The following is an 18,483-nucleotide window of genomic DNA, read 5'->3' on the forward strand; positions in this document are numbered from 1 at the left end:
TTGAGGACTTATTTCCTTTACCAGTGTTCCAAAGGGAACTCATAGAACACAGTTCATTTAAGGACAGCTCAACAACAGCAATTTGGGGAGGCAGTCTTTTTCTGTCCTGCTGTACTCTCAAAATATTAGGGGCAGATTGCTAGATAAAGTAAATTCTGTGGGTGTAGTGCAGCATTCTCAGGGTTGCAGATGTCATTTCTATTTCAAGAATAATAGGGAAGGTCTTGGAATAGTAAGGAAAGACACAACAGGACAGAAAACTAGTTGACATGAAAAGAAGTAAGAAAACTTTCAAGCTGCAGGGTGACTACTTTGGAGTAGGCAATGCCATTTAAACATAGACAAGCAGTAAATTGAAAACCATGTGCTGTAAAAAATAGAAAGTTTTGGCATCTGCTCATGATGTTCTCATTCCTGAATTCTCAAACCATGTCTTCATTGACGTTTCAAACTGAAATAGTCACACTCAAGGGGATTTGTGCAAATGGGCATGTGGATGTGAACACAATTGCTTTATGTTGGCCAGGTGTTGCAATACCACCCTTGCCATCGTTTGAGGCAGGAAAGGATCAGCAGAACAAAACCAAAAGCCACAACAAAACCCCAGCTCTTCTTTCTGGATCATTTTCTCTTGGGAAGCAGCTCAGCTTGAGCATCCTCTGCCTGCCAGAGTGACCTGACTGAGGCAGACAATGCAGCTTGTCCTGAGCAGGGTGGCCACACAGCCCCAGCTTGAGGAGGATGCTTGGACAAATGCACACATGGCTTGGGCTCCTGGACTCTGCTGGAAGAGACCTCTAACACCACTCACAGAAACATCCCTATCTGCTCCTGGGGAACTTTAACTTTCTTTAGTAGCCTTTTCTTCAAAGTGAGTGTCCACTTTCCTATAAAATTGCTGGATGGCTAAAAAGATTTCCTTCATCTTTCCAGTTCCAACACACGAGGCAGCTGATGTTGAAAATTCAGCCTTGTTCTCTGACCATTGATTTTAGTTAAGTGGACATTAGTCTCCTCTCTGTCTTGTACACAATAAAGAGTATTTGAGTTGTTTTATATCTTTCTCCAGATATTTTTTCTAACTCATCACTTGTGAACAAGTTTAAAAAAGGCAATGGCTTAAAGGGATAAATGCTGGCAGGAATTCTGCAAATGTAAGAGTCCAGCCAGGGATGATAAGATTACAGTCTTGTAGTACATGGAGAAAAATATATTGGTGACAAAAACTGATCTTGTGGGTAAATGCTCCAGCCCGTAACAACCGACATATTATGAGGAACAATGTTTGAACTCTTCAAGATAGAAGAAATTAGAATATAGGATAAATTCTAGAGCTTCCTGTTTGGATGGCTATCTATACTGAGAAACCTAAGATCTCTATGTAGATGGGGTTTAGATGTTAAATTTACCCTACTGATTTCAAATGGTGAGTCTTCTAATAACCCACCTCTTAAAGACAGGAGTGTTTTTAAAGTGAATGGCAAAAGCTGGTTGTGTAACTAATTAAATACAAACCAAACAGCACAAAAAACTCAAGGGAAACAGGAGGTTTGTATAAAACATACTCAATACTAAATGAAAGACAAGCATAAAGTGTTCAACAAGGAACAAAAACATCATGAAGCAAAACATGGCTGACAGGACAAGCAATACACACTCTGCAGCACTGACCCAGTGGTATTTCTCAGATATGTGAGAAGCATTGATTACTAAATTTTCAGAGCAGTTGAGACATAAAAGATGCCAAAGCAAAATTATTCCTTTGGTGATAGGGATCTAAAAACTTTAAAATCCAACACCTGATAATCAACTCTAAGTTGTTTCAATTGCTTTAAGTCATAATTATAGATTTTTTTCTTTGCCAGCATCAAAAAAAAAGACATCCAAGAATGAAGTTTTTAGAAAATGCTCAGGAGCATTTTACATCCAACAGAAGAAGTAATTTTTATTTAATTATTTCCAATCTATTAAAACCCATGGTAACACAAGCATGGCGGCTGTAGCAGAGTGACACATATGGCACTCAAGTTCACAATTCTTCATGTGTCCCTCTCCGGGCTCAAGCAATGAGGTTGTGTGCATTTACACTGATCTTCAGTGATCTCCCTAAGAGCTCAAAGGCATAAAAAGGAACAATACACTCGATTTGCTGCTGGAACCCAAGGCAGCCAAACTTGTTGCTGAAGGACAGAAAGCAGCAGCTGTGAAGAAACCTGGGATTCTGAGTCCTCTTGGTGATAGAAAGGAGTTAGTGTTCTGTACATGCATGAGGTATTATGAATAATTTGCCTATTGACTTATTTTTTTTAGAGGAAACATATCAAGGGCAGTAATATCAAGACATGTTCTCATCTTCTAGTATTATAATAAATTTTTTCTACTCTTAGATTTTTCAGCCCTTTTTAAAACCAAACCTTTCTCCACGAAAACAGTGATGTAACAATCTGTTATAATAAAATACACTCCAGCGCAACATGAGTTTTCCAGTGATCAGACACATTCTACTGAAGAGCCCTGTGGATGAGAGATTTATCTATTAGATGAAGCTTTTTTTACCTTGGTGTGATGGGTCCTGTGCCTGCGGTCGATGGTGACATCTCCCCTCTGCACCGGTGACGACACCTCTGAGCGGTACGTGCGCTGCGGGGAGTACCCCTGGAACGCCGCGATGGAGCCGTGCGAGGGGGACGTGGGGATGGAGTGCATGGTCTGGTCAGAGATGTTCATCATGGTCTTGGGGCTGCTCAGGGTGCCGTGCCTGCTCAGGGTGCTCTGCTTGCTGTAGAACTGGCGCTGCTGCCACTCGTAGAGCTGCCACATGGTGTCGTCGCGCATGGAGCGCCGCTTGTCCTCGGCGCTGACGGGTCCCATGGCCCTGTCGTAGGGAGCCACGCTGCAGAGGCTTTCTGGACGAGTCTTGCTGTTCCTTGGCAGTGTCCTGTAGCCCTCTGGGTACCGGGGCAGCACCTGGGCTCGATGGCTTGGCATGTTCCTCGGCAGCGTCTGGTAGGAGATGATGCTGGAACACAAGTTTCCTTCTGTTAGTGTTAATATTACGGCAATAGGAAGGTGTTCGCTGTGGGTTGGGTTTATCCAGCTCTCAGCTTTTATAATACTTTGAATGCCATTTAAAAAAAAGCTCAATAAATTCAAAGCAACAGCTCAAGAATCAATGATTCTGACTGAATGCACTGTAGCAGCCCAAAGTGGATCCTTTCTCTCTGATTAGCTCTTGCTGATATAATCCATATTTCATCTTTTTACTAGTTTGCCAGTCTAGTACCCTACTGGACTGACAAACTCAATTTCAAGTTTTGATCAAATCTTGGAACTTGTCTAAATGCTGGATAGGTGAAAGTTTTTAAAGCTTAAAGTTCTACACTGATTCCATATGCTTTACATACTTCCATTTGAAATGTTTGTTTTTTCAAAAGTTAAAAAATCCTGCCGTTTCCCTAAAAAAATACTGAGCAATTACTACAGACATAAAAAAAAAGAGCAGCATTAAAAAAAACCCTTTAATAGCAGTCCATGGGAAAACTGCAGTAATTGTCTGAAGAAATTATATTTTGCAATTGTCAAGGACAAGCCATTTTGTATCAGCCATTCAAGTGAAACAAAGAGCAATACATGTCTTTGCTTGATAATATTTTATTACTTTTCAACTCAGATATTAATTCAAAGGCTTATTTACTTAATTTTTTGCCCCATTAAAAGTCCGCAGTTCTACAGCCATTTAGCAACTTTCAGCATTAGTTAAAATACTAAAAAAATTTCTATACCAAGGATTGGTGCATGCCTAAGTATGACAAAGCACTTCTTGGTAATTTATTTCAGAGGACAAAATCTAGGTCATAAACATTGATTTATTCCGCCCTTATCTAAAATGCAAATGAGCTCCGCTTAAAGCCTTTTGCTACAGAGCACGCATATGATTAGTGCTTGCTTACAGACAACAAAATCAGCCTCAAACTGGACCTGATTTAGCCATGAGAGGGCAGCAACTTCCAGCTACACCCCACACTAATCTGAACTAAAATCCTTGTGCCATGAAGCACCAGAACCTGGAGATGGTTTTGAATTAACTTAGCGCCACAAAAAAACACATTAAATAAATTATGTAGATCAAATGGCACGATAAACTAGCATTATGCATTTGAGATCCTTATGGAATAACTATCAGGGAAATTGATGCTGGTGAAACCCACTTTTCAGAAAATAGTTAAGCTGAGTATTTATGATCACCTGCAACATTTTGAAGATGAAAACTGCTATAAACAGCTTTGTGTACAAAATCTGCTACAGTTTCTGAAGCTTTTCAAGAATTACTGAAGAATTATTCCCACTTTGTATTGGACAGCTTCCCATTCTTGCAAAAAAACTACAAAAAGGGAAAAGGGATTCCAAGTCCTAGTCTTCTGTTGCCAAGTCTGCTTAAATACCTCCAGATTTCTTTAGTAACATACCATTAATGATAAGGCTTTTGTCCAGCTCCATATTTAAAAACAAACAAGATGCTTTTGAACTCCATTTCTAACTTTCAAAATAGATTTGTAGCTATATCCCATAACAGCTACAGTAAGGCCTGACATTTTCATGAATATATTTAGTAGCAAGACACACCTCACTCACTGAAGTTGCTCACACATTTTATTAATTAAATAGGCAGTGTAATCCTGTTGGCAGCTTTAAATATACTGAACTTGCAAAAAAGCTACCTGAAGTTCTTACTGTGCAAAGACATCAATTTAAAATTTGCATGCAATTACTTATATTCTGGAACATTTAGAAAGATAAAATAATTCATCTTCAATTGGTAAACCATGACAACTGTAAAAAGCTCAACTACCTCAATATTAAGCCTTGTTTTACATAATTTGATAAAACCAAAATAGATCCACCAATGTCCTGTTGATACTTGCAAAAATGTCATTCCAGTCAAACCCAAACCCCAACTCCAGACAGAACTGCAGCTTCCAGCTGCCCTGCACACAAGGGAGGACTGCTGCAGCTGGGTCTGAGGCTGCAAAATATTTCTGCAGCTGCCATCATAAATAGTTCCTTATAATTGCTCCCATATGAGAAAGAGTCTTCCACATGTGTTTACAGACACCTTGAGAGGTTGTCTCTTGGGTAGCAATAGTGGTGCTGGTGTCTGAGTTGGATTATTTATGTGTCTTAGGTTGGAAACTTAAGATGTGCCTGGAGGTGTGCATTCTATTGCCATCTGTTAGAGGTGGAACAACTCTCTTCTGTTCATTGGGCAGTTTTCTTTATCTCTCCCACAGCCAATCCTCCCTCCAGGAGAGCTCTTCTGTTCATGGGCCATTAATTATTAATTATCTTCTGTCCATGGCCAGTGAGTGTCCCTGCATGGCTGATCAAATTCCATCATCCCGTGGGGAGAAGCTCCGCCCAGGGGAGGAGCCAAGCATTCCTGCCTGGATCCAATCTGAGGTTTGGGACACCCCAGCAGCCTTTGCCCACTGCATTCCCAGAGGAGCAGCTTTGTGCTGCCCTGCATTGCCAGAGGAGCAGCTTTCTGCTGCCCTGCATTGCCAGAGGAGCAGCTTTGTGCTGCCCTGCATTCCCAGAGGAGCAGCTTTGTGCTGCCCTGCATGGCCAGAGGGAGCCCAGGTCCATCTGCAGCAGCCCTGGAGCTGCAGAGGAAAACTCCCCCCTAGTGCAGGATCCCTGCTGCAGCAGAGCCACAGCTGGCACTGCAGGAGGGCTGAGCCCCCATGGGATGGGGCTGGGACACCCCCCTGACACACAGGGGGCAGGGCATGGTCTGACTGTCAGTGTTTTTGGTTTTTTTTGTTTGCATTTGTAATTTAGTTTTTATTGCATTTGTAATTTAATTTTCCTAGTAAAGAAGTTTTATTCCTACTCCCATATCTTTGCCTGACAGCCACTTAATTTCAAAATTATAATAATTTGGAGGGAGGGGGTTTACATCTTTCAAACCAACACACTGGGAAAGCAACCTTGCTGCTAGGCCTTTAGAGGCTCAGTGCTGCAATGCTCTGAATATCCTCAGATTGAAACCTCAAAACAGCCCCTCATCCTAATGAACACAAACACCAGCTGGCCCCAAATACAGAACTTCCATGTAAGTATCAAGAAAGGGTGGCAGAGTGAAGATGGAAGCCTGGAGTTTCATTGCAGGCATTTATTATTTTGGATGAATTTTATATAGGCAAGGCAGGAGAGATAAGCTCACATCCTGGGGTAGCAGCAACAAAAAACATCCCTTAGTACCAAACGACCCTTCTGTATTTTTTCACATTTGTGAAAGACCACTCAAGCGAACTACTTCTGTGAAAAACATATTTTTTTCATAACTGACAAGTGCAAAATTCAATAAAATGATACTGAAGTGGAATGTGTTTATTTTTTATTCAAACCACATTCATTTTTGTTTTTAAAAAGGTTTGCCTTCCTTAAGGCAGCAGTTTATTCATGTGGCTTTTGCCAAACTAGATGTCAAGATCCATGGAAACAACAGATAACAGCTTCAAGAATTAAAATCTACATTGCTGTCATTCTCATTACTTTTTTGGGCAATCAAACCACTGAGAGGTCAGCCTGCTCCTCTAAAAAAAACTGGTAGTTGTATAGTGAATCTTTTTCATTCTATATTAAGGACAGGTAAGAGATCCTCTTTCCTTTTATATACAGTCATTTAAGTGAACATCTTTGTTGACATCTTAGCATTTGTCCCCATTTTTTCTGCAGTCTGACACACCAGAAATACTCAGTTGGGTCCTCCATGATTTCTGTAATGCAGAGACAATAATACAGATGCACTGGAAAGCAGCTTAGTGGAGAGTCAGCAACTTTCCCCCATTAAGTAAAGACTGCTTTTTAAAAAAATTATAGTTATGAGTTTTACAGGTCTTAAACAGCCTTAGGATCCTCTCATCCCAACCTTAAGCTTTAGCATAAACCAGAGGTTTTTTTCTACTCTCATTCACCAACTTTGATTCTACTTAAATTTCTGTCTCCAGACATAAACTGGCAACCTGAACAAAACTAAAATTTTAAATTTAAATGAAGCCCCATTTAAAAGACATCACTATACACATCAGAAATTTGGATTATTATTCAAGGCTGTTCCCATGCAAAACAAAAAAGATAGCTCAAGGCAAATTGTCCTTCAGTTTGCCACTTTTTTGTAGAACTGCTTTTGAAAGCATTTATATTATCAGTGCCACTCTTATCTAGGCAAACAAGTGTTCCCTATACTCAGGAATAAAATATTGTTAATTAGTAACAGATTGTTAATAGCACTTCCCTCTATTTGACTCTCACTATGAAATCAGTTTTAGGGTTTTTATACTTATTCAGAATTTAAAAATAGCACATCTATTCTAGTTTCTTCTGTTTGGTTGCAAGTTTTAAAGTCCTATTAAAAAAATTAACTCAGAAGAGCCTTCTGAGTTCTCATTATGCAAGTTTGAATAATAAGATTAATGTCAGGGTGTGCAAGTCCCTGTCTGTATTGCAAGTTCAAACTTGATCAAACTACTTACGATGACTATTTCATGAAACAGCGCATTTACAATTCCTAATTATGTGTAATGAAAGGCTAAAAGCAGTGAGGAAATGTTCAACCTTGGCAAGTGGAAGCCAAGTTCATGGAAATGTTTCAAGATTTTGCAAAAACTGAGAAGCCCCCAGGTACATATCTCAAAATTTGTGGGGGAAACACATTTTCCCAACTTGGTTTATCTTAAGCTCTGCTCTGCCATCCATCTATACACAAAATCCTTAATTTCCAGCCCTTCAAAGTATCTCCTGTGATAGCATCTCCATACTTCCTATCAAATGTAATATTAAAAACCTTTTGCATTTTCCTGCTGGAGCTGCTTGTCTGCAAGGCAGCCTGGAAGCAACGTCCCTACACTTCTTAGACAGGGAAATTGCTTATTGGCATGACATTCAATATTGCCAATCATTCACACATCGTTTTAAAGCTTCATGAATAAGCACTAGAGCTCAATATTGTAACTGGCTGATAGCTAATTTCATGAGAAGAGAAGCTTTAAGCATCAAGTTAGATTCTGTGTCTTATTTTTAGATAAATCTTCTCTTCCTCTCTTCATTTAAAACTGGTTTAAAGTTTAAAAGCGCCCAGGAATATTTTTTAAAAAGAATTTAAAATAAAATATTATTACAAGAACTTGTGAGCAAAAGACGTAGAAGAGAGGGCAATTTCAAAAATGGATTTTTATGACTGATGACATGTTTTCCCTGCTAGGACAAGGAAATTTCCAACACCCAAAAAGAGTTTCTGGCCATTTTTATTTATTGAGTTATTAATATACTTTATTAATAATAATTCAAATGCTAATAAAAGAAACTTACACACATCTGTTCTGAGAAGTCCTCAAATGCAAAGTGAGGACAACTTCAAGAACAGATACTAAGAGGAGAAAGAATTTTTGTGAGTGATGACACCTTCTCCCTGCTAGGATAGGGAAATTTCTCACACCCAAAAAGGGTTTATTGGCAGGTTTAAGAGTTTATAAGGGTTTATTTATTATTAATATACTTTAGTTTATTAATAACCATTCAAATTCTAATAAAAGAGACTTCCATACATTTGTTCTGAGAAGTCCTCAAATGCACAAGTGAGGGCAATTTCAAGAAGAGATTTTAAGAGGAATAAGAATTTTTGTGAGTGATGTCATCTCCTCCTTGCTAGGGCAGAACTCAAAAAGAGTTTATGGCCATTTCTATTTATTATTAATATACTTTAGTTTATTAATAACCATTCAAATTCTAATAAAAGAAACTCTCATACATCTGTTATGAGAAGTCACCCGGGCATTTCTTAGAAAATGAAGAATGCGATTATATAATACAGATCCAGAACTAGAGAAACTAACCAGGGTACAAATGCATTATTTACTAGAAAGTCTAAAAATAAAATTACCCAGTACTCACCCTCTTGTCTCCTCCTCTTGTCCCTTCCCCCTCTGGATTTTAATCCACTGCTCCAGCTGCAGCATGGAATTGGTTCTCTGCATGACGCGCTCAGACTCGGCGTTGTGATGGGCTCCATCCCCGACATCCGCCAGCACAACTCCCATGGATTTACTCTCAGATCCATTAAAATGGACAGGCCTGAAGTGCCCACCTGGAATTGTGCTTATGGGCAAAGTCCTGTACTCGGATCCCAAAGGGTTCAGCTTCACACTGTTAATTTTTGTCAATGGTCTGTCTTGCCCGACTTTCTGGAATCCGTATTTTTCGGCTTCCAAAGCTTTCTTCTCCTCGTTTTTGTTCACTTCTCTGTTCTTCTGGTTGTTTTGGGCCTCTGGCTTAATTAGCACCCGATGGTTTGAAATGTTATTTGCCTCTCGAGGTGATGTATTTTCAACAGTGAACTTTTCTATTCTAGAAGGGAACATACGACAAGTTATAATACGAAAAAAATGTTCCTTACAAATAGTAATAAAAAATTGGAAGTTATTTCAGTGAACCCCTGACCATACATTTTACAACAATATCTTGACTTTGAGAGAAAAAAACAGGACATTTTCACAATGATCAAGGAGAGGTTGGGGGGTTTTGCTGCTGCTGTTTTGGTCTTCTTTTTCTTTTGTTTTTAATTTTGTTTGGGGATTTGTCGTAGTGCTTGATTGGTTTGGTTTTTGGTTGGCTGATTTGGGGTTTTTCTGGTTGGCAAGTGTGAGTATTGTTTTCTTCTACACTTTTCTCTTTATTTGCTGTTTTAAAAACATTTGTAACCTGAGGTCATTTATTTAAAATTCACAACAGTCAATTAACCCCCTAGAAAACACATGCACCACAGGAAATAAAGCCAGAGCCTGAAAAAAGTGGATACTCAGCTCCTGGAGGGCTGAAAATTCAAGGGGTGAAAATATTCAGTGGCTCTCCAAGAGCTTCCAAATGTCAACAGCCTGAAATTCAGATGGTTTTCAAAGTCAGCTTGTGATTCACAATACTGCTGAATTTAGCATATAATGAGCTCCTTTCAAGAAAGCAAATGACTTTCCATGGCCACTGGTATCAATTAGGTTTCTCTGGTGTGTTATCACTTTGGCCGGCACACATTTTGCAGAAAATGACTGTGGCTTTTTCCAGTTTTAGGGGGAAATAGCTGCTGACTTAAGGAACTGTAATAAACAGAAATAATGATATTTTTGGAATTGCTACTGCTTTACAGTATTTACACAAGCACTCAATGTGTGCAGTTCTATTAGTGATCTTCTTTTTAAAATTTAAAAATGTCAAGAGGCTCTATCTTTTGCCATACTGGGAGGACCAGAATTTCAATTTCAGCTCAAAAAGTGACTTTTGAGCTTAGTTCACTAGAAAAATAACCCCACCACTTTAAAATGTTTTGCTCTGCATTTTTTGCTATGGGAGGAAAGAAGAGGAAGAGATATAATTTCTTAAGATTACATCTCTGTATAAAACCAAACTAAGAACAACACTTTATTTTAAGAGGATGTTGAATTAACTTTTTGTTTTGCAACTTTTTTAAAAAAAATGCATTATTCATCTTTATAACTGCATCCAGTTCAAGTGTCTGTAAAAAAGCCATTACACACACAACTTACCAGGAGCACAAGAAGACTGACTACACACAGAGCTGTAAGCATTATTGCTTATCCCATTGTGAAAAAAGCCATTTATTTCCCCCCTCAAGATCCTAAATCACTCCCAAGACCAAACATCTGTGCTTAGGTTCCTTCTCAAGGTGATGGAAAAGAAAATGATCACTTCCTCACTACTACCTCAAAACTGCACCAGCCAGTGTTCTACCAGAAACCAAAGGATTTTCCCAACAGGAATGTGAGTTAAAAACTCCATTTCCCACAATTATCAAGTTAAAAAGGGTGTTAAGATTTCAGTTTTCAGGCAGCACTCTAGAGTTTACAAATTAATATAAAGACTACCTTGCAAATAATCCTGCACGTGGGCATTAATATTTGCAGTGTGTCTCAATAGCACCACCTACCCCATTATATAATATAAAATTTATAATAAATCTTTCTCAGGTGGCTTTAGAGCAGAGGAAAAGGTGGAAAATCCATGGTGGAGAGGGAGAGTGGCATCTCTAGGACACTCATTATATATGTGGCAAAGTCAAGCCTTGGCACTGTGCTCAATTCACACTCTCATACTTTCCACTGTGTTTTAATTAAAAATCAGCAACTCCCAAAATCACAGAATTGTTTTTCCATGCAGCCTCATGCTGTACCCCTCATTACTATGGTTATACAGAGCCAAACATTTACATGTTACACTCCTTGGGATGGTGTAGAGGCTGCAGCACTGACATTCAAACAGCCTGCTGGGCTCTCTCAACTTGGTGGAACCAAATCAGCCAATCCTGAGTGAGCAAGGGATCTCTTTCCACACTGAAGGATCCATATGGGGAGAAATTATCAGAAACAAATGTAAGAAACCTAAATCCATATGTATATTTGGCTCCATATTTATAGCTAGCTCTCAAAGACATATTCAACAAAGCTGGCAGGCTGTTTGAGGATGGGATAGGGATAGAGGAAGAGAATGAGCATTGAACATGGGTCTTTCAGCATATGCTGAATGCAATTTATATATTTCTGCAACCAAAAAGGAATCATATGTACAATATGCAGTACTGCAGGAGAAGTACTATTTTATGCTGGTTTATATAAAGAAGTAATTCTGAACGGGTTGGAAAGGGGGGAGCATGTGATTAATGATCAGATGGACAGGAGGGCTGTGATTTAACAAAGCTAGGCAGAGGCATCTGAAAAGCAAAAGCCATTTTTTCCAAGCATACTGACGTCAGTCAGCCCCCACTGTGGATGTCTCTATGCTAACAAGTGCTTTTTTGGCAGCCTGGCTTATGCTGTTCAGGGAAAGTAACTACCCCAGGAGGGGAAAAAAAGCAATCTTTTCTTAGTACATGCTGCATCACTGAGGAGAAACAAAGGCTGCAGCACACAAGGTGACAGCGAAAGGACAGAAAAATGGCACTCAAACCTGGGAGAGCAGAGAATCAGCATTTAGGGTAAAACGGTAAATCACTGTGTTGGTGGACACTACCATCTACAAACACAGGCAAGCACCCAGAGAGGGGGTTTGAGATCATATTTTGAGTCATAAGCTTCTACAGCACCTCACTGACTAAAGTATTTGGTTTAATTATTTTAATAGGCCTCTCAGTACATTATTAAACTTGAATGCACTATCTAGGTAAAATCCAAACTGTTTAGAAAGGAATAATTACAGTTCAGTCAATAGGGCCAAATACTGTTTGTCCTTCCCTGCAGCTAAACATCAGAAGGGAACATTTCTGCTGCTAATAAAGAGCAGTTCTAAGAGAAATGGGTACATTTTGACTTTCTCACTTCACTATCTCATTTGTGGTTTACATGGCTAACTATGTGTGGAAAATAAGAGTAGTTTATAAAAAACTTGGCAACACCCCTTCCCTCCCACTAACTTAATGTTTTAAATATTCCTTTTCTCTTTATCCTCTCTAATGAACTCACATCTTCAGAAAAACAGACACAAAAAATGTGCTAAAATTATTGAAAAGATTCAGTTTAACCGACAGTTGGATTTGATTTCCAGAGTACCCTAAGCAGTGAAGTGTCTTGATTTCTAGGTTTAAAGAATTATACTGTAAAAGCTCCTGAAATATCATTGGGCATTTTACATGAACAGGCAATTAAAAGTGGCCCAACATTAGTCTACATGAATATTTAAGGAAGTTCCTAATTACTCATTTATTGTATTGCAAGTATCCAGTCTGTTAAAGAAAACTGTATTCAGTGCAATGTCAGAACCCCTAAAAAACCAGAACTCAGTAACAAAAGCACTGCCAAATTTGACTGAACTAAAACCATTTATGCTTAAGCTCCATCTATGCCAAACTTCAGGTTACTTAGAGATGAGGTAATAAGACACTTAATACTTAACAGATTTTTACAGGGAAGGAACAGTATTTCTTCTACATAAGATCATATCCTGCTATGTTTCATTTTAAGAACTTAAAAAACGACCAAAAGATGGATTCTTTAGAAAACAGATGTCTTAAGAGTTTTCTTCCTTATTATAGCTAACAGATTTTTAACATCTTTGAGACTTAGTCTTGAAATCTATTTTCTCTGAAGTAATTATTTCAAGGCTACCAACAAAGTTCTCAAAGAGGTCACATCTACTTCTGTTTCATTCTGAGGTTTCTTGCCTGAATCAAAACAAGAAGATGGTGTTATATAAGTTGCTTTTCTGACAACCGTTTGGCTGCTGGCAAGCCTGTTCTGCCTGTGATATCCAGGCAGATATTCACAGTACTGCAAATATCAAATGAAGGTCATTTCACCAGTTCAGAAGTAGATTGAGAATGACCTCCCTTCAGTTTTGTTCCTCTACAAAGTGTTTATATAACTGTTATGTGATTTATGGTTGAAGCGAAGTGGGTTTGATTTGGTTTAATAATTTCTCCATATGTAAATTACCATCGTATCTCCACTACAAACTCAATTTTTCAGATAAAGTTTATTACTACTAAACTTCTCTGGTACCTGTGTCCATGAGATTTTTCTGTTACTTTTTTAAACTCAGAGTTGCTCAGCATTGCTGACTTTATTTAGCTCCAGGGTAGCAGGAACTAAGGGAGTGGAGAACAGATCAAGTGACAGCAGCCATCAGCAATAACTTCTGTGCTGTCAATAACGAGGAGCTTTTAAACTTTCAATTGATGAGGTTTCCATTACAGATGCCAGGGAGCTGACCCTAGGGACCACACTCTGAGAGCAAATGACTCTCACTGGAGAGACAGTAGCAGACAGGGCTCAGTCTGAGAGCACAAAGCTTCTGGCTGTAATTTGCTTTTCACTGTCAACACACGGGCACAGGAAGGTGAGGCTGCAGATCAGGTAAGCATAAATTTGGTGACAGCTTAATGATGAACAAGAATGGCTCCCCACAGGTTGCCCACAGGTACAAGTGGTTAATTTAGCCAGAAACTCCAGCTGTGAATTTGAGGACTGTGACAGCTTTAAGCCCAAGGCTGCCACCAGTTGAGCTGCTGTTGCTATTCAGTCAGGAGGGGCAGGGAAGTCAAACATGCCTGCACACAGAATTTGTCACTGCACTTCTTCCGATGCCACTGGCTAGAAGGATAGTTCATTTTTTTTCCTTTTAGCTCCTGACAACCAATATTCAGAACTGAACTTAGATTATTTTTGCTGCTTCAAAATTTTATCCAACACTGTCCAGTTACCAAGGGGTCTTCAATATAAGGAGAGATCACTTCAGCCAATTTACATTCTATTTTAGTCTTTCATTAAACAAATCAAACTAAGCAAGAGATACAACACTATCCCCACTGTTTTGTCCATCCACACTACCTTTTCACAGGCTCTGTTTGCACAAGTGCTGCATCTATCATGGCTTTCATCCATAACTCCATTTCCTTCCCTGTATCTGTGCAGAAATAATAGGTCCTCATGTTTGGATGAGCTGCCTGATTGGAAATGACATGGTCATTGCAATAAAAATGTAAGATTCTGTAAAAGAAGAGAGGCAAATATTGTTACTGCATATTCACTCTAATGCTTTATCTAAGAAGATTTCTTCAAACAATATACTCAGAAAAAAAATCAAAAGGAACACCACAGTGTTTCTTGGTCACTGCATTCATATTTTCAAAATAACTGGTTTTCAATCATAGCTGCTTCTTCATTAATACATTAAACAAAAAGTCCTTAAATTTCTTCAATCTACTAACATTATATTGAGCATTCATTAATGTAGATGAATATAATTCTTATTTTTAAGATTTTAGCATAGATTTGGCAGTCTGAATGATACAGTAAGTTTTAATTTGTACTTACCATAGTAAATAAATGATGTCTTGGTTAGGAGACCAAACAAAGTGCCAAAAGGAGCTCATAAAACAACAACAAGAAAAAGTCAGGACAAAATGCTTAGTAAAGTAATTTATATAATGATTTAAGATTGTCACGAAACATTGCTAAGGGTGATTCATGTAATATCGTGATTTAAGTGATAATAAGTTCTTATTTTTATTTATGTGCAAAAATACTTTGTATTAAATAATGAATGAACTTTCATTAATGGGATAATTCAGCTACAGATGCTGGTTTATAATTCTAAATTATAATTCACCAGAGAGGTTTTAAGACCCATGAACTACAAAAAAAAAAAAGTCCTGCTATTAAGTGATATCCATCCATTTCCCCATTCCAGTAATTCTGTCTATATTTACATCAGGCTAAGCACTTGAAACTTTTGCTACTCTATTATGTAAAAATCAACCACAGAAGCTGTTTGTCAATCAATTCAAATGCTAATAAAAGAAACTTGCACACATCTGTTCTGAGAAGTCTTCAAATGCAGAAGAGAGGGGAATTTCAAGAGCAGATTTTAAGAGGAAAAAGAATTTTTCTGAGTGATGACACCTTCTCCCTGCTAGGACAGGGAAATTTCTAACACCCAAAAAGGGTTTATGGCCATTTTTATTTATTATTGATATATTTAGTTTATTAATAACCATTCAAATTCTAATAAAAGAAACTTACATACATCTGTTCTGAGAAGCCACCTAGGCATTTCTTACAGAGAACAAAGAATGTGATTATATAATATAGATCCAGAACTAAGGAAACTAACCAGGGTACAAATGTATTATTTACTATTTACTATGTATTATTTACTAATTTACTATTAACAACTCTGTAAAATGAGCTTTTGTGACCAGGCCCTTGTGCTTTCAGACACAAAATCAGATGGCAAAGCCGCTCCCCTCACCTTGAAGGCAAATTTGCGGTTGATGTGATCCTCAGCAGACAGCACAGATATCTGGAAACTGGGCAGAAGTATGCTCCCCAGGATCCCTTCTTCCTTCTCATCTGGGAATGCACACTGGCATTAGAAAATGGCCCTTGGACACACAATATTGTGCTCCTCAGACACAAAACATTGCATTCTGATACTTCATGAAAATCCGTCAGCCACACAGGAGCACGAGTACAAAGTTTAGCTCAGAGGAGAATGCATCAAGAACCAGAAACCCAGACTAACTGTGAAGAGTAAGTGGAAGTCAAGCCCCTAATTCAATGACAAAGAACCAGAAATGTTGGAAGCCAGCACAAAGCCAAAGACACCTGTGCCTTTGATTTTAACCCATGGAAACAATTACCAACTTTGTGTGAAGATTTATAAGCCATGAGAATTTAAGTAGAATGGTAGTTAATTTGTCACAAGGTGGAAAAGTAGAATTTTGGGGTTTTTAGAATGGGGGTTCAGAAGCCAAGATGGAGGGAGGGATTTGGGCATGCCTTGTTCATCCTCTTTCTTCTCCTTCGCCTTCATCTTCTGTGTGATGGTGGCACTTTTGGATTGGTTTAGAGTAGAGACAGACTGACATAGGTGATAGGTATTGGAAAATTATTGTAAATAAAGTACATATAGCTTTTAGTATAAAAAGTTAACACCGCCCTGAGGGCGGTCACTGTGCCTCAACCCGACCTGCTGGACAGATCTCAGCTGGTCAGAGAAAGAATGTAATGGATAAGTGCAAATAAACAACCTTGAAAAGCAGAGCTGAGGAATCCTGACTCCTTCTTTGATTGCTGGGCTGGCAAAAAGAGACTTTGTGATACCTTGGGGTTATCTCGACCACAGAGACCCCGAGACAGAGCAGCACACATCTACAGCCTGCTCACTAAAAACACCTCTGACAGCACAAGTGGTTAAAAACACTGCTTATGACTGCTGGCATTTCAGAGAAAATGTGCACATTCTTCTTCTGATCCCAGGCATATTATGCTACATAATCCCCATTATAATATTTAATTATGAATTATCATTATAATTCCCACAAAGAGTTTACACTCAATTACCCTCCATTTGTAAGAATGCACACGTTTCAGATAATTTGTAAAAAAAAGCTCTCCCCCAAAACAAATACCCTTCTCCCAGAGCCTTGTTTTACATAAAATTTTAGATCAACAGATCATAATAAAAAAATGACATTTTAATTGAAAGCCACAACCAGCTTTTAAATCCAATTATACTTTAATAAAGGAATAATTGGATGCAAATCATAAAGTCTGTCTTAACTGTATTTCATGAACAGAATTTCTATTCACAATCACTGTCTTAGAGACTGTCCCCCATAAAACTTCTCTTAGTTGAAGACAGTGCCCACAATAAATCTATGAAATTAGGATGAAAACAGGCATTGCAAAATTTCAATTAAAAATTAACAATTACAATTAAAATACACTTAAACAGCATGCCAGAGCTATTGCTTATGTATGGACTTAAAAATATTTTCCAGGTTCTCATTTACTCCTAGATTTTGAAAAGCCAGAACCTTCATTTAAGTTATATGGGGAAAGTTGTGCCCAGCCACTTTAGTATCCCATGACAGATTAGATGTACAAACTGTGCTTTTTGGGATAGTTGTTTAATTGCAGAGCTGAGCATAAATTCATTCCTATGATAAGGCAGAAAAGAAATGGAGTGGATTGACTTCCAGGAACTCAGCAGCACCTTTAAATACGACTGAAACCATCCCACCCTTCACTTCAAATATTTTTCTAGTCACACACAAAAATGTGCCCTGTCCATGAACACACATGGCAAATATTGGGGTTTACTTTATTTGGACTTCTGTTTGGGGGAAAACTTCTCTTTTCCTAGATCATATTTTGACTGATGACTGAGTAAACCTCCCACTAGTGCCACATAACAGCATTCAGCATTTCTGTTCCACTGAACAGCTGCATGTCTGGAGCACTTTGGTCTTGGTTAAAGACATGCTGCCACATTCCAGCTCCAGATTTTTAAAATCTGTTCCCTATCAAGTTTGCTTTTATCTACACATCCCACTGGCCCATATTATCTTTACTGGGGTGCTGTGTATGAGCAGTACACAAGAAAAGCAGCAGATCTTCTGTCCAGTCCTAAGAACTTTTATTTGTGCCAACAACAACCTTCCAGTATGAAAGTGGATGATCCTTCGTGACTCAGGGGAGCAGAAAAAGAGTATTCTCTAAGCTGTGAGAAAATAGTATGACAGGATTTTTCTTTTGATCTATAAATGGGATTTCAGCTGCTAACACTGTAACACAATTCTGGAAATTTAGTAAGATTTTCTAACAAAACCAAAGAAACCCAACAACCACAACTGCACAACCACAAACAGGTCTGTGGTTTGATCTGGGAGCAAGTGCACAACCCTCCCTTTCTTATTTTTTCAGTACCTGAGACAGAATTAACCAAAACACAAAAGGGTTTAGAGTAAGAGCTTTTTATATTTTATCAGCCACTTCTAATAGATTTTGTACTATCACTGCATACATTTAATTCCATTTTAACAGTTTTAACTACTTTCTAGTGAGTGATAGCTAAAAGCTGCATTTATCACAAAAACAATTTAGATTATTCTGCTTGTACTTCAGAATGTTGGGCCAT

At 38.4% G+C, this 18,483-nt stretch overlaps 1 protein-coding gene across 12 annotated transcripts in view; it reads right to left on the minus strand.

Moving 5' to 3' along the window:
• The window catches only part of PLEKHA5 (pleckstrin homology domain containing A5), a 156,935-nt gene that overhangs the window by 35,088 nt on the left and 103,364 nt on the right, over positions 1-18,483 (minus strand). For all 12 annotated transcript variants that reach the window (XM_054282230.1, XM_054282226.1, XM_054282229.1 and 9 more), the window contains 4 exons: positions 15,811-15,911; positions 14,388-14,503; positions 8,953-9,405; positions 2,557-3,019 (listed from right to left, as the gene is read on the minus strand). In XM_054282230.1, coding sequence (XP_054138205.1) covers positions 2,557-3,019; positions 8,953-9,405; positions 14,388-14,503; positions 15,811-15,911 — 1,133 coding nt within the window. The remainder of the gene's footprint in view (positions 1-2,556; positions 3,020-8,952; positions 9,406-14,387; positions 14,504-15,810; positions 15,912-18,483) is intronic.

Source organism: Melozone crissalis, unplaced genomic scaffold (genome assembly GCF_028551555.1).
Source record: "Melozone crissalis strain CALT ecotype California unplaced genomic scaffold, PUWL_Pcris_2 ptg000033l_1, whole genome shotgun sequence".
Classification (NCBI taxonomy): Eukaryota; Metazoa; Chordata; class Aves; order Passeriformes; family Passerellidae; genus Melozone; species Melozone crissalis.